The sequence below is a fragment of the Oncorhynchus tshawytscha genome, linkage group LG18 (assembly GCF_018296145.1).
Source record: "Oncorhynchus tshawytscha isolate Ot180627B linkage group LG18, Otsh_v2.0, whole genome shotgun sequence".
Lineage (NCBI taxonomy): Eukaryota > Metazoa > Chordata > Actinopteri > Salmoniformes > Salmonidae > Oncorhynchus > Oncorhynchus tshawytscha.
In genome coordinates, this window is record NC_056446.1 from 40,911,608 (window position 1) to 40,936,971 (window position 25,364).

At 43.6% G+C, this 25,364-nt stretch overlaps 2 protein-coding genes across 3 annotated transcripts in view; one reads left to right on the top strand and one right to left on the bottom strand.

The window, feature by feature from the left end:
- The window catches only part of LOC112236672 (protein-tyrosine kinase 2-beta), a 64,202-nt gene extending 55,520 nt beyond the window's left edge, over window positions 1-8,682 (top strand). The window contains exons 26-29 of the mRNA XM_042301084.1: window positions 4,166-4,190; window positions 4,331-4,527; window positions 7,634-7,714; window positions 8,144-8,682. Coding sequence (XP_042157018.1) covers window positions 4,166-4,190; window positions 4,331-4,527; window positions 7,634-7,714; window positions 8,144-8,374 — 534 coding nt within the window. The 3' untranslated portion in view covers window positions 8,375-8,682. The remainder of the gene's footprint in view (window positions 1-4,165; window positions 4,191-4,330; window positions 4,528-7,633; window positions 7,715-8,143) is intronic.
- A 792-nt stretch (window positions 8,683-9,474) lies between these two features.
- Window positions 9,475-25,364, bottom strand: part of LOC112241706 (neuronal acetylcholine receptor subunit alpha-2) — an 84,797-nt gene continuing 68,907 nt past the window's right edge. For both annotated transcript variants that reach the window (XM_042301086.1, XM_042301085.1), the window contains exons 7-9: window positions 11,445-11,813; window positions 10,749-11,164; window positions 9,475-10,570 (exon numbers count right to left, since the gene is read on the bottom strand). In XM_042301086.1, the coding sequence (XP_042157020.1) occupies window positions 10,445-10,570; window positions 10,749-11,164; window positions 11,445-11,813 (911 nt within the window). In that variant the 3' untranslated portion in view covers window positions 9,475-10,444. The remainder of the gene's footprint in view (window positions 10,571-10,748; window positions 11,165-11,444; window positions 11,814-25,364) is intronic.

Sequence of the window (25,364 nt, forward strand, 5' to 3'; positions counted from 1 at the left end):
TCTGTCTGTTCGTTTACTATTCTGTCTGTTCGTTTACTATTCTGTCTGTTTGTTTACTATTCTGTCTGTTTGTTTACTATTCTGTCTGTTCGTTTACTATTCTGTCTGTTTGTTTACTATTCTGTCTGTTCGTTTACTATTCTGTCTGTTCGTTTACTATTCTGTCTGTTTGTTTACTCATCTGTCTGTTCGTTTACTCGTCTGTCTGTTCGTTTACTATTCTGTCTGTTCGTTTACTATTCTGTCTGTTTGTTTACTCTTCTGACTGTTCGTTTACTATTCTGTCTGTTCGTTTACTATTCTGTCTTTTCGTTTACTATTCTGTCTGTTTGTTTACTATTCTGTCTGTTTGTTTACTATTCTGTCTGTTTGTTTACTCGTCTGTCTGTTTGTTTACTATTCTGTCTGTTTGTTTACTATTCTGTCTGTTCGTTTACTCGTCTGTCTGTTCGTTTACTTGTCTGTTCGTTTACTCGTCTGTCTGTTTGTTTACTCGTCTGTCTGTTCGTTTACTATTCTGTCTGTTCGTTTACTATTCTGTCTGTTCGTTTACTATTCTGTCTGTTCGTTTACTCGTCTGTCTGTTCGTTTACTATTCTGTCTGTTCGTTTACTATTCTGTCTGTTCGTTTACTCGTCTGTCTGTTCGTTTACTATTCTGTTTGTTTACTGTCTGTCTGTTCGTTTACTATTCTGTCTGTTTGTTTACTTGTCTGTTTGTTCGTTTACTATTCTGTCTGTTCGTTTACTATTCTGTCTGTTCGTTTACTATTCTGTCTGTTCGTTTACTATTCTGTCTGTTTGTTTACTATTCTGTCTGTTCGTTTACTATTCTGTCTGTTCGTTTACTCGTCTGTCTGTTCGTTTACTATTCTGTCTGTTCGTTTACTCATCTGTCTGTTTGTTTACTATTCTGTCTGTTCGTTTACTATTCTGTCTGTTCGTTTACTATTCTGTCTGTTTGTTTACTCTTCTGACTGTTCGTTTACTATTCTGTCTGTTTGTTTACTATTCTGTCTGTTCGTTTACTATTCTGTCTTTTCGTTTACTATTCTGTCTGTTCGTTTACTATTCTGTCTGTTTGTTTACTATTCTGTCTGTTCGTTTTACTATTCTGTCTGTTCGTTTACTATTCTGTCTGTTTGTTTACTCGTCTGTCTGTTCGTTTACTATTCTGTCTGTTCGTTTACTATTCTGTCTGTTCGTTTACTATTCTGTCTGTTCGTTTACTATTCTGTCTGTTCGTTTACTATTCTCTCTGTTCTTTTATTCTGTCTGTTCGTTTACTATTCTGTCTGTTCGTTTACTATTCTCTCTGTTCGTTTACTATTCTGTCTGTTCGTTTACTATTCTGTCTGTTCGTTTACTCATCTGTCTGTTCGTTTACTCGTCTGTCTGCTCGTTTACTCGTCTGTCTGTTCGTTTACTCGTCTGTCTGTTCGTTTACTATTCTGTCTGTTTGTTTACTATTCTGTCTGTTCGTTTACTATTCTCTCTGTTCGTTTACTATTCTGTCTGTTCGTTTACTATTCTGTCTGTTTGTTTACTATTCTGTCTGTTCGTTTACTATTCTCTCTGTTCGTTTACTATTCTGTCTGTTCGTTTACTATTCTGTCTGTTCGTTTACTATTCTGTCTGTTCGTTTACTATTCTGTCTGTTCGTTTACTATTCTGTCTGTTCGTTTACTATTCTGTCTGTTTGTTTACTATTCTGTCTGTTCGTTTACTATTCTGTCTGTTCGTTTACTATTCTGTCTGTTCGTTTACTATTCTGTCTGTTCGTTTACTCATCTGTCTGTTTGTTTACTATTCTGTCTGTTCGTTTACTATTCTGTCTGTTCGTTTACTATTCTGTCTGTTCGTTTACTATTCTGTCTGTTTGTCTACTATTCTGTCTGTTCGTTTACTATTCTCTCTGTTCGTTTACTATTCTGTCTGTTCGTTTACTATTCTGTCTGTTTGTCTACTATTCTGTCTGTTCGTTTACTATTCTCTCTGTTCGTTTACTATTCTGTCTGTTCGTTTACTATTCTGTCTGTTCGTTTACTATTCTGTCTGTTCGTTTACTATTCTGTCTGTTCGTTTACTATTCTGTCTGTTTGTTTACTCGTCTGTCTGTTCATTTACTATTCTGTCTGTTCGTTTACTATTCTGTCTGTTCGTTTACTCATCTGTCTGTTCGTTTACTCATCTGTCTGCTCGTTTACTCGTCTGTCTGGTTGTTTACTCGTCTGTCTGTTCGTTTACTATTCTGTCTGTTCGTTTACTATTCTGTCTGTTCGTTTACTATTCTGTCTGTTCGTTTACTCGTCTGTCTGTTCGTTTACTCGTCTGTCTGTTCGTTTACTATTCTGTCTGTTCGTTTACTCTTCTGACTGTTCGTTTACTCGTCTGTCTGTTCGTTTACTCGTCTGTCTGTTCGTTTACTCGTCTGTCTGTTCGTTTACTATTCTGTCTGTTCGTTTACTATTCTGTCTGTTTGTTTACTATTCTGTCTGTTCGTTTACTACTCTGTCTGTTCGTTTACTATTCTGTCTGTTTGTTTACTATTCTGTCTGTTCGTTTACTCGTCTGTCTGTTTGTTTACTCATCTGTCTGTTCGTTTACTATTCTGACTGTTCGTTTACTATTCTGTCTGTTCGTTTACTATTCTGTCTGTTTGTTTACTATTCTGTCTGTTCGTTTACTATTCTGTCTGTTCGTTTACTATTCTGTCTGTTTGTTTACTCATCTGTCTGTTCGTTTACTCGTCTGTCTGTTCGTTTACTATTCTGTCTGTTCGTTTACTATTCTGTCTGTTTGTTTACTCTTCTGACTGTTCGTTTACTATTCTGTCTGTTCGTTTACTATTCTGTCTTTTCGTTTACTATTCTGTCTGTTTGTTTACTATTCTGTCTGTTTGTTTACTATTCTGTCTGTTTGTTTACTATTCGTCTGTTTGTTTACTATTCTGTCTGTTTGTTTACTCATCTGTCTGTTTGTTTACTCGTCTGTCTGTTCGTTTACTATTCTGTCTGTTCGTTTACTATTCTGTCTGTTCGTTTACTCATCTGTCTGTTCGTTTACTCGTCTGTCTGTTCGTTTACTCGTCTGTCTGTTCGTTTACTCGTCTGTCTGTTTGTTTACTCGTCTGTCTGTTCGTTTACTATTCTGTCTGTTCGTTTACTATTCTGTCTGTTCGTTTACTATTCTGTCTGTTCGTTTACTCGTCTGTCTGTTCGTTTACTATTCTGTCTGTTCGTTTACTATTCTGTCTGTTCGTTTACTCATCTGTCTGTTCGTTTACTCGTCTGTCTGTTCGTTTACTCGTCTGTCTGTTTGTTTACTCGTCTGTCTGTTCGTTTACTATTCTGTCTGTTTGTTTACTCGTCTGTTTGTTCGTTTACTATTCTGTCTGTTCGTTTACTATTCTGTCTGTTCGTTTACTATTCTGTCTGTTCGTTTACTATTCTGTCTGTTCGTTTACTATTCTGTCTGTTCGTTTACTATTCTGTCTGTTCGTTTACTCGTCTGTCTGTTCGTTTACTATTCTGTCTGTTCGTTTACTCATCTGTCTGTTCGTTTACTATTCTGTCTGTTTGTTTACTCTTCTGACTGTTCGTTTACTATTCTGTCTGTTCGTTTACTATTCTGTCTGTTTGTTTACTCTTCTGACTGTTCGTTTACTATTCTGTCTGTTCGTTTACTATTCTGTCTGTTCGTTTACTATTCTGTCTGTTCGTTTACTATTCTGTCTGTTTGTTTACTATTCTGTCTGTTCGTTTACTATTCTGTCTGTTCGTTTACTATTCTGTCTGTTCGTTTACTATTCTGTCTGTTTGTTTACTATTCTGTCTGTTCGTTTACTATTCTGTCTGTTCGTTTACTATTCTGTCTGTTTGTTTACTCATCTGTCTGTTCGTTTACTATTCTGTCTGTTCGTTTACTATTCTGTCTGTTTGTTTACTCATCTGTCTGTTTGTTTACTATTCTGTCTGTTTGTTTACTATTCGTCTGTTTTTTACTATTCTGTCTGTTTGTTTACTCGTCTGTCTGTACATGAGATCACAATGAATTGGTTACAAATCCCCAGCTGACTTTCCTGCTGTGTGATATGGAGTTGTAGTAGGTATGATGATTAGTCTGTCAGGTTTCTATAGTTATTCTGCTTTTCTCTCCGTCTACAGTCACCTGAAGCTGAGGCTGGACATGGTGAGTGAGTGGTCCTTCACAATATCTAGTCGTATGAAATGGAATTTGATGAAGAAAAACAAAAGTAGCATAAACATCCTCCAGTCCTTCTCACACACCCCTCCTTTCTCCCCTTCTATTCTCCTCTCTGAATACCCCAGCCGCGCCAGACAAGCCCCCACGTCTCACCGCCCCCACAGCCCAGGCCGCCCCCACAGCCCAGGCCGCCCCCACAGCAGTTCTGGACCGGTCAGGTGACCAGGTGTACCAGGCGGTCATGGAGCTGGTCAAGGTGGTGGTGCAGTTGAAGAACGATGTCAACACACTACAGCCTGAACAATACATCAACATAGTGAAGGTAAAGACATGGAAGATGGAGGTACTCGAGCAGTAGGACAAACCTGAACCAGACACTTCAGCTTGGAGTTCCCAGTCCGTTATCTATGTAGCTGCTGTTCTGAGTACCCAGTCCGTTACCTATGTAGCTGCTGTGCTGAGTACCCAGTCCGTTATCTATGTAGCTGCTGTTCTGAGTACCGAGTCCGTTACCTATGTAGCTGCCGTGCTGAGTACCCAGTCCATTACCTATGTAGCTGCTGTTCTGAGTACCGAGTCCGTTACCTATGTAGCTGCTGTTCTGAGTACCCAGTCCGTTACCTATGTAGCTGCTGTGCTGAGTACCGAGTCCGTTACCTATGTAGCTGCTGTGCTGAGTACCCAGTCCGTTACCTATGTAGCTGCTGTGCTGAGTACCGAGTCCGTTACCTATGTAGCTGCTGTTCTGAGTACCCAGACCGTTACCTATGTAGATGCCGTGCTGAGTACCCAGTCCGTTACCTATGTAGCTGCTGTTCTGAGTACCCAGTCCGTTACCTATGTAGCTGCTGTGCTGAGTACCCAGTCCGTTACCTATGTAGATGCCGTGCTGAGTACCCAGTCCGTTACCTATGTAGCTGCTGTGCTGAGTACCGAGTCCGTTACCTATGTAGCTGCTGTTCTGAGTACCCAGTCCGTTACCTATGTAGCTGCTGTGCTGAGTACCCAGTCCGTTACCTATGTAGATGCCGTGCTGAGTACCCAGTCCGTTACCTATGTAGCTGCTGTGCTGAGTACCGAGTCCGTTACCTATGTAGCTGCTGTGCTGAGTACCCAGTCCGTTACCTATGTAGCTGCTGTGCTGAGTACCGAGTCCCGTTACCTATGTAGCTGCTGTTCTGAGTACCCAGTCCGTTACCTATGTAGATGCCGTGCTGAGTACCCAGTCCGTTACCTATGTAGCTGCTGTTCTGAGTACCCAGTCCGTTACCTATGTAGCTGCTGTGCTGAGTACCCAGTCCGTTACCTATGTAGCTGCTGTGCTGAGTACCCAGTCCGTTACCTATGTAGATGCCGTGCTGAGTACCCAGTCCGTTACCTATGTAGCTGCTGTGCTGAGTACCGAGTCCGTTACCTATGTAGCTGCTGTGCTGAGTACCGAGTCCGTTACCTATGTAGCTGCTGTGCTGAGTACCCAGTCCGTTACCTATGTAGCTGCTGTGCTGAGTACCGAGTCCGTTACCTATGTAGCTGCTGTTCTGAGTACCCAGACCGTTACCTATGTAGATGCCGTGCTGAGTACCCAGTCCGTTACCTATGTAGCTGCTGTTCTGAGTACCCAGTCCGTTACCTATGTAGCTGCTGTGCTGAGTACCCAGTCCGTTACCTATGTAGCTGCTGTGCTGAGTACCCGGTCCGTTACCTATGTAGATGCCGTGCTGAGTACCCAGTCCGTTACCTATGTAGCTGCTGTGCTGAGTACCGAGTCCGTTACCTATGTAGCTGCTGTTCTGAGTACCCAGTCCGTTACCTATGTAGCTGCTGTGCTGAGTACCCAGTCCGTTACCTATGTAGATGCCGTGCTGAGTACCCAGTCCGTTACCTATGTAGCTGCTGTGCTGAGTACCGAGTCCGTTACCTATGTAGCTGCTGTGCTGAGTACCCAGTCCGTTACCTATGTAGCTGCTGTGCTGAGTACCGAGTCCGTTACCTATGTAGCTGCTGTTCTGAGTACCCAGTCCGTTACCTATGTAGATGCCGTGCTGAGTACCCAGTCCGTTACCTATGTAGCTGCTGTTCTGAGTACCCAGTCCGTTACCTATGTAGCTGCTGTGCTGAGTACCCAGTCCGTTACCTATGTAGCTGCTGTGCTGAGTACCCAGTCCGTTACCTATGTAGATGCCGTGCTGAGTACCCAGTCCGTTACCTATGTAGCTGCTGTGCTGAATACCGAGTCCGTTACCTATGTAGCTGCTGTGCTGAGTACCGAGTCCGTTACCTATGTAGCTGCTGTGCTGAGTACCCAGTCCGTTACTTATGTAGCTGCTGTGCTGAGTACCCAGTCCGTTACCTATGTAGCTGCTGTGCTGAGTACTCCGCTACCGTTCCCCCCTCCTTGATCACCTTTGTCCTGTCACTGGTGTAGCCTTCAATGTTGTACACAGAACTGTTCAAACTACTGAGCTGATTTTTCCACAAAATCATAACATGTTCGTACCTGCTATTGTTGTCAGTATTGCAAACATAAAGCACGACACAAACAGGCCTCTTGCTTGTGCAACTGCACTATATCCGTTACAACAGAGACAGACAGACAGACGGACGGACGGACGGAACGGGACAGACGGACTGACGGAGACGGACTGACGGAGACAGACTGACGGAGACAGACTGACGGAGACAGACTGACGGAGACAGACTGACGGAGACAGACTGACGGAGACAGACTGACAGAGACAGACTGACAGAGACAGACTGACGGAGACAGACTGACGGAGACAGACTGACGGAGACAGACTGAGGAGACAGACTGACAGAGACAGACTGACAGAGACAGACTGACAGAGACAGACTGACAGAGACAGACTGACAGAGACAGACTGACAGAGACAGACTGACAGAGACAGACTGACAGAGACAGACTGACAGAGACAGACTGACAGAGACAGACTGACGGAGACAGACTGACGGAGACAGACTGACGGAGACAGACTGACGGAGACAGACTGACGGAGACAGACTGACGGAGACAGACTGACAGAGACAGACTGACAGAGACAGACTGACAGAGACAGACTGACAGAGACAGACTGACAGAGACAGACTGACAGAGACAGACTGACAGAGACAGACTGACGGAGAGTTAAAAGTCATAGCTGTTTTTTGGAACGTCGGTTGAAATCCCCGCAGGGTTTTTCATTGAATCTGTTCAGAAACATGAGGCAGAGACATAGGTTACATCATGAAGGGTGGGGGCAGCTAGAATAATGAATGTGTGTAAAATAACACATGGACAGAACGGGACCCGGATCCGTAGCTTTAAGAAAGAGGTTTCCGGAGGGGCGGGGCTTGTATCCGTAGCAACAGCTCAACTTGCCGGGACATATTTTATTGATTTAATGACTCTCTCTCTCTATTTCTCTCTATAGTCTGTAGGGTTGACCTTGCGGAGTCTGATCCACAGTGTGGATGATATTCTACCTACCCTGCATGAATCCATCAGGACAGAGGTACAGTAACAACCCTCTTATCTCACACCTTCTCTCCGATATTTTATTTTTGTATTTTACCTTTTTATTTAACTAGGAACAAAAACTAAGAACAAATTATTATTATTATTATTTACAATGACGGCCTAGGAACAGTGGGTTAACTGCCTGTTCAGGGGGCAGAACGACAGATTTTTTTTTACCTTGTCAGCTCGGGGATTCGATTTTGCAACCTTTCGGTTACTAGTCCAACGCTCTGACCACTAGGCTACCCTGCCGATATCCCCAGGCCCTCAACGGCACATCCTCAGTCTCTCAATCCCTCTATTCTCTTGTTCTACTGAGATTTTGGCTTTAGAAACCATGAGAAAGGAGTTGACTAAAAGAGAAAACAGACTAGTACGCAGACCACCATGACCTTAACTCTCTCTCTCCTCCCACCCTGGTCAGATCGAGGGCACCCAGAAGCTGTTGAACAACGACATGTCAGAGTTGATCAGTAAGATGCGTCTGGCCCAGCAGAACGCCATCACCTCGCTGAAGGAAGAGTGTAAGAAACAGATGTTGACTGCAGCACACAACCTGGCCATGGATGGGAAGAACCTTCTGGATGCTGTGGACCAGGCCAGGGTCAGGGCCAACCTGGCCAAGCCCAAACCGGGAGACCCCATAGTGGGGTAAATACCCACAGCCCCCTCCTCTGGATGGATGATTTACAAGTGTGTTGTTTTTTTGTTTTGTCTTCATTGAAGGACAGGTCAGAACCAAGCATGTTGCGACTGATTGGATGGACATCAGTGACTTGCAGGTACAATAGTCGAGATAAGGTGGCATCAATATGACTGGCATCAATATGACTGGCATCAATATAACTGCCATCAGTGTGACTAAAAATGTAATGTCAGGATTCAAATGGACAGAAAAGAGGACTTCCTTGTGTGATATTTGTTTATCATCTCAGTGTTTTAAATTAAAGACATGCTCTGGAACTTTGGTCACTACTAAGTGTTTTTTAAAATCTCCCTCTTTGGGCTGGATGTGTCAATGTGTAGTTCATACATGCATCATCTATGAATTACTGTTTAACGTCAATTAGCCACAAAATCCCTAGTTTGAAAGCGACTGTTTCCTTGAAGCTGTGCCGTTGTCATTTTGCCTACATTTCCCAACATGTGGGCCAGCCCCCTAGCAATAACAGTTCTAGCCAATGACCTAGTCCCTCGCATTTTACTGACAGCTAGCAAGAGGCCTGCCCAGTGTTATCCAATGAAAGTGGAGAGAGAGAGAGAGAGAGAGAGAGAGAATGTGGTGCACATAATGTGATGCAGTACGCAATTTACAGGGACCACTTTAGGCTTGTAAAGCGCTACTTCAGAACTACTGGCTAAAACATATAGGAACGTATCGGACAATCTCTTTAAGAAAATCATTTTTTGAAATAGTCACATTCTCTCTGTCTGCTTAGGTATAACGGAGAATTTACTTGCAGGTTATCTTCCTGTGGTTCTTCCTAGTAATGCTGGCCAGATGAATAGTATTGTTTTAGTGTGACCAATTATTTATTTATTTTAAGCGTATTTTTTATTTTATGGAATGTGTGAATTTGTTTCTAGACGTTTGACTTGATAGATATACTACTACTTCTTATTACCTTTTTTTTTTAAATCACAATTTTTATAAACGGTTTTATTGTAGATTAATTTAAACTGTGATATAGTGTTGTACTTTGGAAAGGAAAGCATATGCTTTCTGTGCAATTATACAGGATGTAGGAACGTTTATGAAAGCCATGTTTATTCATATTCATTCCCCAAAAACAGCCATTTCTATTTATACAGTCTTTACTACACAGCAACACATTGTTAAAGAATATGCTTCATAATGTTATGGCAGCAGCAGAGTGAGTGACTGAGTGAGTGACTGAGTGACTGAGTGAGTGACTGAGTGAGTGAGTGAGTGAGTGACTGAGTGAGTGACTGAGTGAGTGACTGAGTGAGTGAGTGACTGAGTGAGTGACTGAGTGAGTGACTGAGTGAGTGAGTGAGTGAGTGAGTGACTGAGTGAGTGAGTGAGTGAGTGAGTGAGTGAGTGAGTGAGTGTCAGAGAAGTAGTACAAACTGATTCAGAGTTCATACTAAGAAGTTAGTCTTCTTTCTGCCCCTTACTTCCTTGAAAACAGCCAAGTAAATCTTATTGGATAGAATTTACCCACAAGTCATTGCTTCTCCAATATGAAGCAGGGCATTTAGGGGATTCTATTAATGCCCCAGGCCTGCCCCGGGTTGAACCGGGTTAGCGTTGATGGAGCCATTTGGAACATGGCTGCCTCCCGGACTCAAAACAAAACAGAAGTTCGGTGGGTTCAGCACGTGTTGTAGGAGTCTGTGTTTTCACATGCAAAAGGATTTCTTTTAATAACAAAAAGTCTTTATATCAGCCTTCCCAAAATGAAAACTAGTTTCAAAATTCAAACATATATATTTTATGTAAAAGATATGTTTCCTGGACGATGCACCGTGTTGCCTTGTCGACAACATGACCGAGTGGAGCAGGTTACTGTAGGACGGCGCTCCTCTCTCACCACGCCACGTCACAGCCCGGTGGACTTAATGCATCTCCCTTATCGGTAGTCATCCTATTAACTTAGTGACAGTCCTTCATCTGTCTCCTCTCCTACCACCGGCCTGTCACTGTAGTGCCAGTCCCATGCTACTCCGCTCCGTGGACGGGTATCACAGACACCCCAAGGTCCTAGATCATGCCGGCCAACCAGGGAGGAAGGAAGAGGCCGATGGTACCCAGCAGACACACGATGATAAACATCCACAGGAAGATACGGTCGATCACCATGGCAACGTACTTCCAGTCTTCCTTCACCTGAATGGAGAGACGTCAATGAATGGTTTCCTTTTTTATTTAAAAAAATTAAGTTAAAAAAAAAAACTTTTTAGTCAACTAAAGAAGGTGAAACAACCTAACCTAACATACGGAAATAGCAGCTATCTGCAATATGAGTGTTACTCGTGCTGACAGTTTAGTTGTCATAACCACTCACACTAAAGTCAGCGTCCTCTGCCCTCAGGTGATCTGCGATGTAGTGCAACCCCTCCAGAGCCCGTATAACGCTGGGAGACAGAGGGAACTCTATCCCTCTAGACTCTGACACCAAGTTATCTATCTTATCTGCTCGCTGGGTGGCGTTAACCCTTCTATTCACCCCTCTTCCTCCTCCTCCCCTGTCCAGGCGGTTCTGGGGCTGCCCTGCCCCTGGGGGTGGGTGGTTCTGCTGGGGTGGAGGAGTGGAGCCCGGGGGTCTGGGTGACGGAGGGCGGAAGGAGAAGTACGAGGTCAAAGCCCCCAGCTCCAGGTCCTCATAACAGGGCGTCCGTCTCTGGGGATCCTCCGTGGTCCCACCTCCTCCGTCCCGAAGCCAGCTGGCTGAGGTGCTGAGGCAGGGAGGACGGACTAGGCCTGAATGAAGGAATTCATTCATTAATTGATCATTGGATTTGATACATTTACACTACATATAAAGTTGCCTCGGGCATGGGAGTACAACAAAACATATATAGAGGGCCAGTTTCCCGGACACATGTTTGTGCCTAGTTTAGGACTAAGAAGCACTGTCAGTAGAAAATCATCATTAAAGAATGGTTAATACTTCTGGAACCAGGCTTTACCTGTTGTCCTGGAAACCGGCCCTAAAAATCACAGTCTACCAACGTGTTGTTCATGGTCCTGTTATTACCACCTGGTAGTCTTGTGGTGGTGGTCCGTCCCTGGTGCCGTGCCACTGCTGCCCCCTGCTGGAGCAACAACAACCTGCGTCTCCGTCCGTCTGGCGCGGGCCGCCTCATGAACAGCCACCTGGGGATCAGGTCCAGGAAGACAGAGTGGACCCAGCGAGGCATCTTATGGGTCCCCGGGGAGCGGTGGTGGACGTTGAGGACAAACACGGTGATGACGATGGAGAGAGTGACGAAGATCATGGTGAAGAGGAGATACTCTCCAATCAGAGGGATGACCAGGGAGGTGGAAGGGATGATCTCCGTGATGAGGAGCAGGAAGACGGTGAGGGAGAGGAGGACGGAGATACACAGAGTGATCTTCTCCCCACAGTCTGGAACAAGAAGGAGGAAGAGGGGGAGGAGGAGGATAAGGAAGGAGAGGAGGAAAAGGAGGGAGAGGAGGAACAGGAGGGGGAGGAGGAACAGGAGGGAGAGGGGGAACAGGAGGGGGAGTAGGAAGATGAGGAAGGAGAGGGGAAAGAGGAAGAGGATGTGGGGAAGATGAGGAGAAGGAACAGGAGGGAGAGGAGGAACAGGAGGGGGAGGAGGAAGATGAGGAAGGAGAGGGGAAAGAGGAAGAAGAGGATGTGGGGGAAGACGAGGAGGAGGAACAGGAGGGAGAGGAGGAGGGGGGATGGGAAAAATACTTTTTGGTCCATCTTGCAGAGAACGGAAATGTATTTTTACACACAACCCAAACACACACACACACGCACACCCCAAGAGGTTGGAAGCAACGAGTAAGCTACAATGCAATATCCCTGGAACAGTTGTTAGGTGCCTTTACTCAAGGGCACAATAGCAGGAGAGGGTATTTAGGATGACACCTCACTTTACACCAGATTTTCCCATCGTTAGCTGGTAAGTAAATGGGGATATTAGCTAAAATGTCAGAAATTCTATTTACACACCAGTGTTCTTACCAAAACTAAACTGTTTCCAGAGGGTATTGGGTATTGAGGAATAGATCACTATCGGCATACAGAAACAACACGCACACATTCACACACATTCACACACACATTCACACACATTCACACACACATTCACACACATATGTCAGAAACCCTGGTCCTTCAGCTCAGACCACTTCTGTTTTTCTGGGGGTGGGCAGAGAGGGAAATGGTGGTAAGTTGTCTTTCAGTTTCACCACAGAATCTCAACAAAAGGAACAGAGTAATTTCCCACGTTTTTTGTTTTTTGTAACTAAACAACATACAGCTTTGTTACCATGGCAAAGATAGTCTATACTAGGGCTGTTGTTGCTGTGGTAACTGTATTACCGCCACACCGACGGTCACGAGGCATGAAGGCAGTCAAATTCCATGTGACCATTTAGTCACGGTAATTAGGCTTCTCCAAGGTATGACGCTGCTGAGGGTCATTAGTAACCTACCAAACTTGCCAACTGCCTGGTAATCTGCACTCTACTGCACCTCGAATCACTCTGACATCAATACAAATGTAATCGAAAATCTAATCAAACATTTCATGCGAGCCCATGAGCTCATGTTGCGCAACATTTCTATAGGCTATGCAATTGCGCGAGTGATGGCCTCTATTAAAAAGAGGAGGATCCCATCAGCTTTCTATAGGCCAGGCCTATTATATTTATTTCTCAACTTTCCTAATATAAAGCACATTGCTTATCTTTACAACATGAGTATAGTCTACCTGGCTGGCATTAAAATGAACCAGGGGAAAAGTATCCCCCATTCTCTATTTAACTGTATAGATGACATGTATTTTTTCACGCTGACCCTGTTTCCAGACAGGTGCATGATAACGGTCCATTCTAAATCAAAACAACTTTCACACGTACAGTACCAGTCAAAAGTTTTACAACACCTGCTCATTCAAGGGTTTTTCTTCATTTGTACTTTTTTCTACATTGTAGAAAACTATGAAATAACACATATGTAGTAACTAAAAAAAGTGTTAAACAAATCAAAATATATTTTATATTTTTTAGATTCTTCAAAGTAGCCACCCTTTGCCTTGATGACAGCTTTGCACACTCCAGGGAATCTGGCCACAATACGGACGCAGTGTTCTGAGAAAATCTTGATCAAACAGTGATCGGATCATGTTGATCCGATGACGACAACTACATGTTAATGCAAGGTGTAACCACGGGCTTTCTGACTGTGACTCTCCAGAGGGAGGACAACAACAGGAAGTGTCAGGAGACTGAGAGGAGAGAAGTGAAGACCTTCCTTGACTTCAACACAACATTCTCAGGTAGACATTATCATAGATATTTCCCATTTCATCAACAAGTAATCAATCTGCCACGCTAGCACACTGTAGAATGGAAAGTTTCCAAATGGGAAGTGACAATAAATGTTGAATTTGTACTTTTTTAGAGAGTACCTGTAGTTTTGAGTCCATCAGTGTCCCTCGGAACACCCCTGATGGTTGGAGTTTTAATAACGTCTGAAATGGAATGGTATCAACATGGATCCCACGTGTTTGATGTGAGGGGAGGTCGGCTCGTAATAACGTCTGGAATGGTATCAACATGGATCCCACGGATCCCCGTAACGTATCAACATGGATCCCACGTGATGGAGGGGAGGTCGGCTCGTAATAACGTCTGAAATGGTATCAACATGGATCCCACGTGTTTGATGTGAGGGGAGGTCGGCTCGTAATAACGTCTGAAATGGTATCAACATGGATCCCACGTGTTTGATGTGAGGGGAGGTCGGCTCGTAATAACGTCTGAAATGTTATCAACATGGATCCCACGTGTTTGATGTGAGGGGAGGTCGGCTCGTAATAACGTCTGAAATGTTATCAACATGGATCCCACGTGTTTGATGTAAGGGGAGGTCGGCTCGTAATAACGTCTGAAATGGAATGTTATCAACATGGATCCCACGTGTTTGATGCCATTCCATTGATTCCGTTCCGGACATTACTATAAGCCCATCCTCCCATTTCTAAGTGCCACTAGCCACCGCTGGTATTCACCCATCTTCTAATGTGACCAACTTCCCTCTGTGATGCAAAATACCATTCTGACATGGTCCCTTATGTGTGCTGTAGTTTTGTTCTCTTATTGATCGAGTTGATGTTTATCTACGGTCGCTAGTGAACACACCCTTTTGCACATATATATATAAAAAAAATTACATTTCTCTGCTTTAAAATGATATTGAAAAAAAAAAAAGTGATTAAGTTCAATTTCTTTTTCCCTTACAGATCAACACAACAAAAGTGTACATTTTCAAAGTGAAAAGAAAAATTCTAAATGATGGGTTCTATTCAATCGGATCCGCTTTAGCCGACATCCGCATAGTGGTTCCCTGCATTATACCTAAAGCGGACATTGCCATTGGCTGCACGGAGTCTCATTAACATAATCCCATTCAGCCTTGTTTACAAGTTAGAACAGTGGAATGTGAGATGTAATCTACACCTCAATTAGGATGATTGAAAGCCTTGTTATTTTGTTGAATGATATTTTTAAATTTGAGTGTAAAAAATTCTATTCTACACGTTCTTGTTCTGAACTTCTAACGTGAGTCGGGCGGATGTGGCTTCATGATCACAATAAGCAGCTGCTCACTGATTTGACAGGTCCTACACGGTTCCACCTCCAACACCGCCAGCTATATGCTGGGGGATCTGCTATCGTCGGTTAACGCTTGAATCTGATTGAATCTAGGCCCTAGATTTGTGGGTGTGTTTTTCACAGTGTGTCTTAGGAATTAACATTTGTGTCCCACAGAAAATTACAACTTTATGCCAGGGTTAGATTTTCAGAAGACTGAGGCATATTTATCTAGATCCTAACAAACTCACCAGTCCCTGCTGGTGACAAGCATACCCATAACATGATGCTGCCACCACAATATTTAAAAATACAGAAAGGATTGACAACATTGCATTCACTCCACATTACTGTATGACAAAGTGAAAATAAGGAAACTGTTAAAAAATCTGTTTGCAACAATACTGCAAGACAACACGGCAAAGCAGTTTGGGTCAAATCCAATACAACGCAACACAGAGTGAAACCCTCTGCATTTTTTGGAAGCATTTTGGAAGCATCATGTTATGGGTATGTTTGTCATCGGACTGGTTAGTTTGTCAGGATCCAAATAAACATAAAAGGAGCAAAGCCCACAATTTTTTTTTTCTGAAAACCCAACCCTTTGGTAGAGTTGTATTTTTCAACAAGACAATTACACAAATATTAATGCCAAGAGGTGTTAACTATTCCTGAGTGGTCAATCTTCATTCCTGACTAAAATGTGCTTGAAAAAAATCAGAGACAATGGTTTAATATTCCCGTCCATCAATGATTCCCAACCACATTTACTGAGTTTGAGCAGTTTTGACAAAAACAATGGATATGTTGCAAAGTTGGCAGAATCTTCATCGTAAATGATTCACGGCTGTAAGGTGCTTCCACCAATTATTAACTCTGAGGTGTGGAGATATATGGAAATATATATGGAGGCTTAAATATCCTGACCTAGTGAGAAATACATGGGGGAGGCTCAATCAAGCAAGTCGTCTTGACAACTTATGTCATCCTCGCTGGCATCAAAAGTTTAAAAAAATGTCACATCTGCTCCTGCTATGCCCTCTGGTGGTCATCCGGTGTCTCCTTGACCTACAGTTCTTTCCCTGTTCTCTCTCTCCCTCTCTCTCTCTGTCATTGTTTCTGGTATCCTTTGACAGCTCTTTGGTCTTAGCCATAGTGGGGTTTGGAGTGTGACTGTTTGAGGTTGTGGACATGTGTTTTTTATACTGATAAGTATAACATTTTTGACATGCGTTTTTCTGGATTTTCTGGATTTTTGTTGATATTCTGTCTCTCACTGTTCAAATAAACCTACCATTAAAATGATAGACTGATCATTTCTTTGTCAGTGTGCAAACGTACAAAATCAGCAGGGGATCAAATATTTTTTTCCCTCACTGTAGATAAATAAAAACAATAACATAGAGGCACAGAATGGAGTTTATCAGACACTCAACAAGAAAGTTTGATCTCATTATTACTGCATCAGGACCCAAGTGGTACATTTAAAGATCCAGATAATTAAAAAAAAACTGGAGGCCCCTTACACTTCAGTGTTGTGATGCAAAAATTCTAGCAAAGTGCATAGCGTTTAGAATTGAAGAGGTATTGTTGGATATTATTCATCTCAATCAGACAGTTTTTTTTTGACGATACATTAGAGACAATAGTGTCTTGCAAAAGTATTCATCCCTCTTGGTGTTTTTCCTATTTTTGTTGCATTACAACCTGTAATTTAAATGGATTTTTATTTGGATTTCATGTAATGGACATACACAAAATAGTACAAATTGGTGAAGTGAAACAAAAAAAATTACTTCTTTAAATTATTATTATTTTAAACAGGAAAGTGGTGCTTGTATATGTATTCACCCATTTGCTATGAAGCCCCTAAATAAGATCTGGTGCAGCCAATTACCTTCAGAAGTCACATAATTAGTTAAATAAAGTCCACCTGTGTGCAATCTAAGTGTCACATGATCTGTCACATGATCTCAGTATATATATATATATATATATATATGTGTACAAACACGTGTTCTGAAAGGCCTCGAAGTGTCACATGAGCTCAGTATATATACACCTGTTCTGAAAGGCCCCTGAATCTGCAACACCACCAAGCAAGCGGCACCATGAAGACCAAGGAGCTCTCCTAACAGGTCAGGGACAAAGTTGTGGAGAAGTACAGTTCAGGGTTGGGTTATAAAAAAAGATCTGTAACTTTGAACATCCCACAGAGCACCATTCAATCCATTACTAAAAAAAATTAAAAGAATATGGCACCACAACAAACCTGCCAAGGGACACCCACCAAAACTCATGGACCAGGCAAGGAGGGCATTAATCAGAGAGACAACAAAGAGACCAAAGATAACCCTGAAGCTACACAGCGGAGATTGGAGTATCTATCCATAGGACCACTTTAAGAAGTACACTCCACAGAGCTGGGCTTTACAGAAGAGTGGCCAGAAAAAAGCAATTGCTTAAAGAAAAAAATAAGCAAACACGTTTAGTGTTCGCCAAAAGGCATGTGGGAGACTCCCCAAACATATGGAAGAAGGTACTGTGGTCAGATGAGACTAAAATTGAGCTTTTTTGCCATCAAGGAAACCGCTATGTCTGACGCAAACCCTAAACCTTTCATCACCCCCAGAATAACATCCCCACTGTGAAGCATGGTGATGGCAGCATCATGCTGTGGGGATGTTTTTCATCGGCAGGGAAACTGGTCTGAATTGAAGGAATGATGGATGGCTGTTAGGAAATTATGATTAATATGACTGAACAAATCATTTTAAATGGAACTGTTACTAAGTAAACTTATACTCTGTTTTATTATATCTAGTTAATGAACACCATTCCAACTAGGAAGAAACGAATGGGTTGTGGAGTGTGAAAACAGATAAGGTCGTTAGCCTATAGTTGACCCTACAGAAACTTAGCTCTGGGGTTTTTAGATAAGGCAGTGAGTGCATTCCTAGGTTTTCTGTTAATTAAAACTGTCAGTTCAGTGGTGATCAATAATGTTGAGGGGTCAAAAGTTATCTGGGAGTGTGTTAGTAAGTTAGAATGAACTTTTCACCTCACTTTGTCCCGGTCGAGAGGAGGGGATTCAGTTAAAGCAATGAAATGACGTCATGATCTGTATATAAACTGCTGCACGTGATTAAGTGGTAGCACGCTCTGAGAATAAATTCTATTACCTATTATTGAAAGACTGGTCTGCATCTATTTTATGCAAACAAGAAATCTTACAAATTCTCATAAAATAGATTAAGGGCTTTCAATTGATGAAAGCACATTGGCATAATTAAATTACAGTAACAATATTTATTTTTATTTTATTTTTTTATTTCACCTTTATTTAACCAGGTAGGCTAGTTGAGAACAAGTTCTCATTTGCAACTGCGACCTGGCCAAGATAAAGCATAGCAGTGTGAGCAGACAACACAGAGTTACACATGGAGTAAACAATTAACAAGTCAATAACACAGTAGAAAAAAAGGGGCGTCTATATACATTGTGTGCAAAAGGCATGAGGAGGTAGGCGAATAATTACCATTTAGCAGATTAACACTGGAGTGATAAATGATCAGATGGTCATGTACAGGTAGAGATACTGGTGTGCAAAAGAGCAGAAAAGTAAATAAATAAAAACAGTATGGAGAATGAGGTAGGTAAAAATGGGTGGGCTATTTACCGATAGACTATGTACAGCTGCAGCGATCGGTTAGCTGCTCAGATAGCAGATGTTTGAAGTTGGTGAGGGAGATAAAAGTCTCCAACTTCAGTGATTTTTGCAATTCGTTCCAGTCACAGGCAGTAGAGAACTGGAACGAAAGGCGGCCAAATGAGGTGTTGGCTTTAGGGATGATCAGTGAGATGCACCTGCTGGAGCACGTGCTACGGATGGGTGTTGCCATCGTGACCAGTGAACTGAGATAAGGCGGAGCTTTACCTAGCATGGACTTGTAGATGACCTGGAGCCAGTGGGTCTGGCGATGAATATGTAGCGAGGGCCAGCCGACTAGAGCATACAAGTCGCAGTGGTGGGTGGTATAAGGTGCTTTAGTGACAAAACGGATGGCACTGTGATAAACTGCATCCAGTTTGCTGAGTAGAGTGTTGGAAGCAATTTTGTAGATGACATCGCCGAAGTCGAGGATCGGTAGGATAGTCAGTTTTACTAGGGTAAGTTTGGCGGCGTGAGTGAAGGAGGCTTTGTTGCGGAATAGAAAGCCGACTTTTGATTTGATTTTCGATTGGAGATGTTTGATATGAGTCTGGAAGGAGAGTTTACAGTCTAGCCAGACACCTAGGTACTTATAGATGTCCACATATTCAAGGTCGGAACCATCCAGGGTGGTGATGCTGGTCAGGCATGCGGGTGCAGGCAGCGATCGGTTGAAAAGCATGCATTTGGTTTTACTAGCGTTTAAGAGCAGTTGGAGGCCACGGAAGGAGTGCTGTATGGCATTGAAGCTCGTTTGGAGGTTAGATAGCACAGTGTCCAAGGACGGGCCGGAAGTATATAGAATGGTGTCGTCTGCGTAGAGGTGGATCAGAGAATCGCCCGCAGCAAGAGCAACATCATTGATATACACAGAGAAAAGAGTCGGCCCGAGGATTGAACCCTGTGGCACCCCCATAGAGACTGCCAGAGGACCGGACAGCATGCCCTCCGATTTGACACACTGAACTCTGTCTGCAAAGTAATTGGTGAACCAGGCAAGGCAGTCATTCGAAAAACCGAGGCTACTGAGTCTGCTGATAAAAATATGGTGATTGACAGAGTCGAAAGCCTTGGCAAGGTCGATGAAGACGGCTGCACAGTACTGTCTTTTATCGATGGCGGTTATGATATCGTTTAGTACCTTGAGCGTGGCTGAGGTGCACCCGTGACCGGCTCGGAAACCAGATTGCACAGCGGAGAAGGTACGGTGGGATTCAAGATGGTCAGTGACCTGTTTGTTGACTTTGCTTTCGAAGACCTTAGATAGGCAGGGCAGGATGGATATAGGTCTGTAAAAGTTTGGGTCCAGGGTGTCTCCCCTTTGAAGAGGGGGATGACTGCGGCAGCTTTCAATCCTTGGGGATCTCAGACGATATGAAAGAGAGGTTGAACAGGCTGGTAATAGGGGTTGCGACAATGGCGGCGGATAGTTTCAGAAATAGTGGGTCCAGATTGTCAAGCCCAGCTGATTTGTACGGGTCCAGGTTTTGCAGCTCTTTCAGAACATCTGCTATCTGGATTTGGGTAAAGGAGAACCTGGAGAGGCTTGGGTGAGTAGCTGCGGGGGGGGGCGGAGCTGTTGGCCGAGGTTGGAGTAGCCAGGCGGAAGGCATGGCCAGCTGTTGAGAAATGCTTGTTGAAGTTTTCGATAATCATGGATTTATCGGTGGTGACCGTGTTACCTAGCCTCAGTGCAGTGGGCAGCTGGGAGGAGGTGCTCTTGTTCTCCATGGACTTCACAGTGTCCCAGAACTTTTTGGAGTTGGAGCTACAGGATGCAAACTTCTGCCTGAAGAAGCTGGCCTTAGCTTTCCTGACTGACTGCGTGTATTGGTTCCTGACTTCCCTGAACAGTTGCATATCGCGGGGACTATTCGATGCTATTGCAGTCCGCCACAGGATATTTTTGTGCTGGTCGAGGGCAGTCAGGTCTGGAGTGAACCAAGGGCTATATCTGTTCTTAGTTCTGCATTTTTTGAACGGAGCATGCCTATCTAAAATGGTGAGGAAGTTACTTTTAAAGAATGACCAGGCATCCTCAACTGACGGGATGAGGTCAATGTCCTTCCAGGATACCCGGGCCAGGTCGATTAGAAAGGCCTGCTCACAGAAGTGTTTTAGGGAGCGTTTGACAGTGATGAGGGGTGGTCGTTTGACTGCGGCTCCGTAGCGGATACAGGCAATGAGGCGGTGATCGCTGAGATCCTGGTTGAAGACAGCGGAGGTGTATTTGGAGGGCCAGTTGGTCAGGATGACGTCTATGAGGGTGCCCTTATTTACAGATTTAGGGTTGTACCTGGTGGGTTCCTTGATGATTTGTGTGAGATTGAGGGCATCTAGCTTAGATTGTAGGACTGCCGGGGTGTTAAGCATATCCCAGTTTAGGTCACCTAACAGAACAAACTCTGAAGCTAGATGGGGGGCGATCAATTCACAAATGGTGTCCAGGGCACAGCTGGGAGCTGAGGGGCGTCGGTAGCAGGCGGCAACAGTGAGAGACTTATTTCTGGAGAGAGTAATTTTCAAAATTAGTAGTTCGAACTGTTTGGGTATGGACCTGGAAAGTATGACATTACTTTGCAGGCTATCTCTGCAGTAAACTGCAACTCCTCCCCCTTTGGCAGTTCTATCTTGACGGAAAATGTTATAGTTGGGTATGGAAATCTCAGAATTTTTGGTGGCCTTCCTGAGCCAGGATTCAGACACGGCAAGGACATCAGGGTTAGCAGAGTGTGCTAAAGCAGTGAGTAAAACAAACTCAGGGAGGAGGCTTCTGATGTTGACATGCATGAAACCAAGGCTTTTTCGATCACAGAAGTCAACAATGGCGCTAAATACAGGGAAATTCTTGAGGGAAACCTGTTTCAGTCTTCCAGAGATTTGAAACTGGGACGGAGGTTCACCTTCCAGCAGGACAATGACCCTAAGCATACTGCTAAAGCAACACTCGAGTGGTTTAAGGGGAAACATTTAAATGTCTTGGAATGGCCTAGTCAAAGCCCAGACCTCAATCCAATTGAGAATCTGTGGTATGACTTAAATATTGCAGTACACCAGGGGAACCCATCCAACATGAAGGAGCTGGAGCAGTTTTGCCTTGAGGAATGGGCAAAAATCCCAGTGGCTAGATGTGCCAAGTTTATAGAGACTTAACCCAAGAGGCTTGCAGCTGTAATTGCTGTAAAAGGTGGCTCTAAAAAGTATTGACTTTGGGGGGAGTGAATAGTTTTATAAAACTTATTTCTTGTTTGTTTCACAATAAAAAATATTTTGCATCTCACAAAGTGGTAGGCATGTTGTGTAAATCAAATGATACAACCCACCCCCAAATCTATTTTAATTCCAGGTTGTAAGGCAACAAAATAGGAAAAATGCCAAGGGGGGTGAATACTTTCGTAAGCCACTGTATCTTTAAGGGCACAAGACCCAGATGTTTTGAGTCTTTGATATTTCTTAAAATCCAAAAGGGTAGGCAAAAGAGGTCAAGAGAGGTCAAGGCAGGCAGAATGGTCAGGCAGGCAGGTATAGAGTCCAGAAACAGGCAAGGGTCAACACCGGGAGGACTAGCAAAAAGAGAATAGAAAATAGAAAAAAAAACAATTTTAATTCCAGGCTGTAAGGCAACAAAATGGGAAAAATGCCAAGGGGGGAATACTTTCACAAGCCACTGTATCTTTAAGAAACATTAGACATAGTATGAAAACTCTGGGAAACCAGGCCTGCTAGTTATAGCTGACTTTGAAAAGGCTTTTAATAAAGTATGACTGAATTTATATATAAATGCCTGGAATATTTCAATTTACATGAATGGGTTAAAAATATGTATAGTAACCCTAGGTGTAAAATAGTAAATAATGGCTACATCTCAGAAAGTTTTAAACTGACGTTGAATGGCGACTGAGGCGATGGCTTCCGTTTTTACGGGCTCTTAACCTTCTGAATTCTATCCTCCTGATTCCTGTTTGGTTAAGGGCTTGTATGTAAGTAAGCATTTCACTGTAAGGTACCTGTTGTGTTCGGCGCATGTGACACATAACATTTGATTTGAGTAAAACAAGGTTGTCAACTATCAACATATCTATTCTATTAAAATCTGATCCCACAATAGTATCAAGGGCCTGGAAATCCAGGGCCTAAAAACAAAGGTGTCATTGTACGCTGATTAATGTTTTCTTTTGAATCTACAATTACAATCCCTCCACAGCCTCATGGATTGATCTTGATAGTTTTGCTATTCTCTCTGGATTATAACCAAATGATTTTAAGTGTACTATATTATTTATTGGATCACTAAAAAAATGAAACTTTTACATTACCTGTCAATCAAATCAATGATGTGTCCCGTCCTGACCTTAGTTCCTTTTCTATGTGTCTATTTTAGTTTGGTCAGGACGTGAGTTGGGGTGGTCAGGGTGTGAGTTGGGATGGTCAGGGTGTGAGTTGGGGTGGTCAGGGTGTGAGTTGGGGTGGTCAGGGTGTGAGTTGGGGTGGTCAGGGCGTGAGTTGGGGTGGTCAGAGTGTGAGTTGGGGTGGTCAGGGCGTGAGTTGGGGTGGTCAGGGTGTGAGTTGGGATGGTCAGGGCGTGAGTTGGGGTGGTCAGGGTGTGAGTTGGGGTGGTCAGGGCGTGAGTTGGGGTGGTCAGGGCGTGAGTTGGGGTGGTCAGGGTGTGAGTTGGGGTGGTCAGGGCGTGAGTTGGGGTGGTCAGGGTGTGAGTTGGGGTGGTCAGGGTGTGAGTTGGGGTGGTCAGGGTGTGAGTTGGGGTGGTCAGGGTGTGAGTTGGGGTGGTCAGGGTGTGAGTTGGGGTGGTCAGGGTGTGAGTTGGGGTGGTCAGGGCGTGAGTTGGGGTGGTCAGGGCGTGAGTTGGGGTGGTCAGGGCGTGAGTTGGGGTGGTCAGGGTGTGAGTTGGGGTGGTCAGGGCGTGAGTTGGGGTGGTCAGAGTGTGAGTTGGGGTGGTCAGGGCGTGAGTTGGGGTGGTCAGGGTGTGAGTTGGGATGGTCAGGGCGTGAGTTGGGGTGGTCAGGGTGTGAGTTGGGGTGGTCAGGGCGTGAGTTGGGGTGGTCAGGGCGTGAGTTGGGGTGGTCAGGGTGTGAGTTGGGGTGGTCAGGGCGTGAGTTGGGGTGGTCAGGGCGTGAGTTGGGGTGGTCAGGGCGTGAGTTGGGATGGTCAGGGCGTGAGTTGGGGTGGTCAGGGGTCGTGAGTTGGGGTGGTCAGGGCGTGAGTTGGGGTGGTCAGGGCGTGAGTTGGGATGGTCAGGGCGTGAGTTGGGATGGTCAGGGCGTGAGTTGGGGTGGTCAGGGCGTGAGTTGGGATGGTCAGGGTGTGAGTTGGGATGGTCAGGGCGTGAGTTGGGATGGGTATTCTATGTGTTGTTCTATGTTTTTGTATTTCTGTGTTTGGCCTGGTATGGTTCCCAATCAGCGGCAGCTGTTTATCGTTGTCTCTGATTGAGAACCATACTTAGGCAGCCTGTTTTCTTACTATGATTTGTGGGTAGTTGTTTTCTGTGTCTGTGTTTACCATACAGAACTGTTTCGTTTTTTTCATTTATTTCTCTTGTTCTTTTGTATTCTGTGTTCAGTTGAATAAATATATTATGGACACTTACCACGCTGCTCATTGGTCCGATCTCTCATACTCCTTGTCAGAGGAAGAAGAAAATTGTTACATTACCGTGTAGTTGACCAATAAGATGGTCTGATGGGGATGTGGACACACTCGGTATTCATATCCCAAAATCAATGATTTCTCTTACAATACATTTTAATAGAAAGTATGCAAAAAATAGATAAGATCTTGTTACCGTGGAAAGGTAAATACCTGTCTATTTGTGGAACCCTGATTAACTCTTTAGTCATATCCCAGTTTACCTATTTGCGTATGGCCTTGCCTACACCTAGCAACCTGTTTTTTTTTTAATGATATGAGCAAAAAATATAACATTTTATTTGGAACGGCAAGCAAGATAAAATGATATAATGAATATGAATTCGGAGGGCAGAAATAATGAAATATTAAAGCATTACACCTCTCAGTCATTCAAAAGTGATATTTAAATCCAAACTGGTTCTCTAGCAGATTAGTAAGAATGTCTCATCCCATGTTCAAGAATGGCATTTTTCCCTTTATTCAGATTACAACCTCTCCCTTTATTCAGATTACAACCTCTCCCTTTATTCAGATTACAACCTCTCCTTTATTCAGATTACAACCTCTCCCTTTATTCAGATTACAACCTCTCCTTTATTCAGATTACAACCTCTCCTTTATTCAGATTACAACCTCTCCCTTTATTCAGATTACAACCTCTCCCTTTATTCAGATTACAACCTCTCCCTTTATTCAGATTACAACCTCTCCCTTTATTCAGATTACAACCTCTCCTTTATTCAGATTACAAACTCTCCCTTTATTCAGATTACAACCTCTCCCTTTATTCAGATTACAACCTCTCCCTTTATTCAGATTACAACCTCTCCCCCTTTATTCAGATTACAACCTCTCCCTTTATTCAGATTACAACCTCTCCCTTTGTTCAGATTACAACCTCTCCCTTTATTCAGATTACAACCTCTCCCTTTATTCAGATTACAACCTATCCATTTATTCAGATTA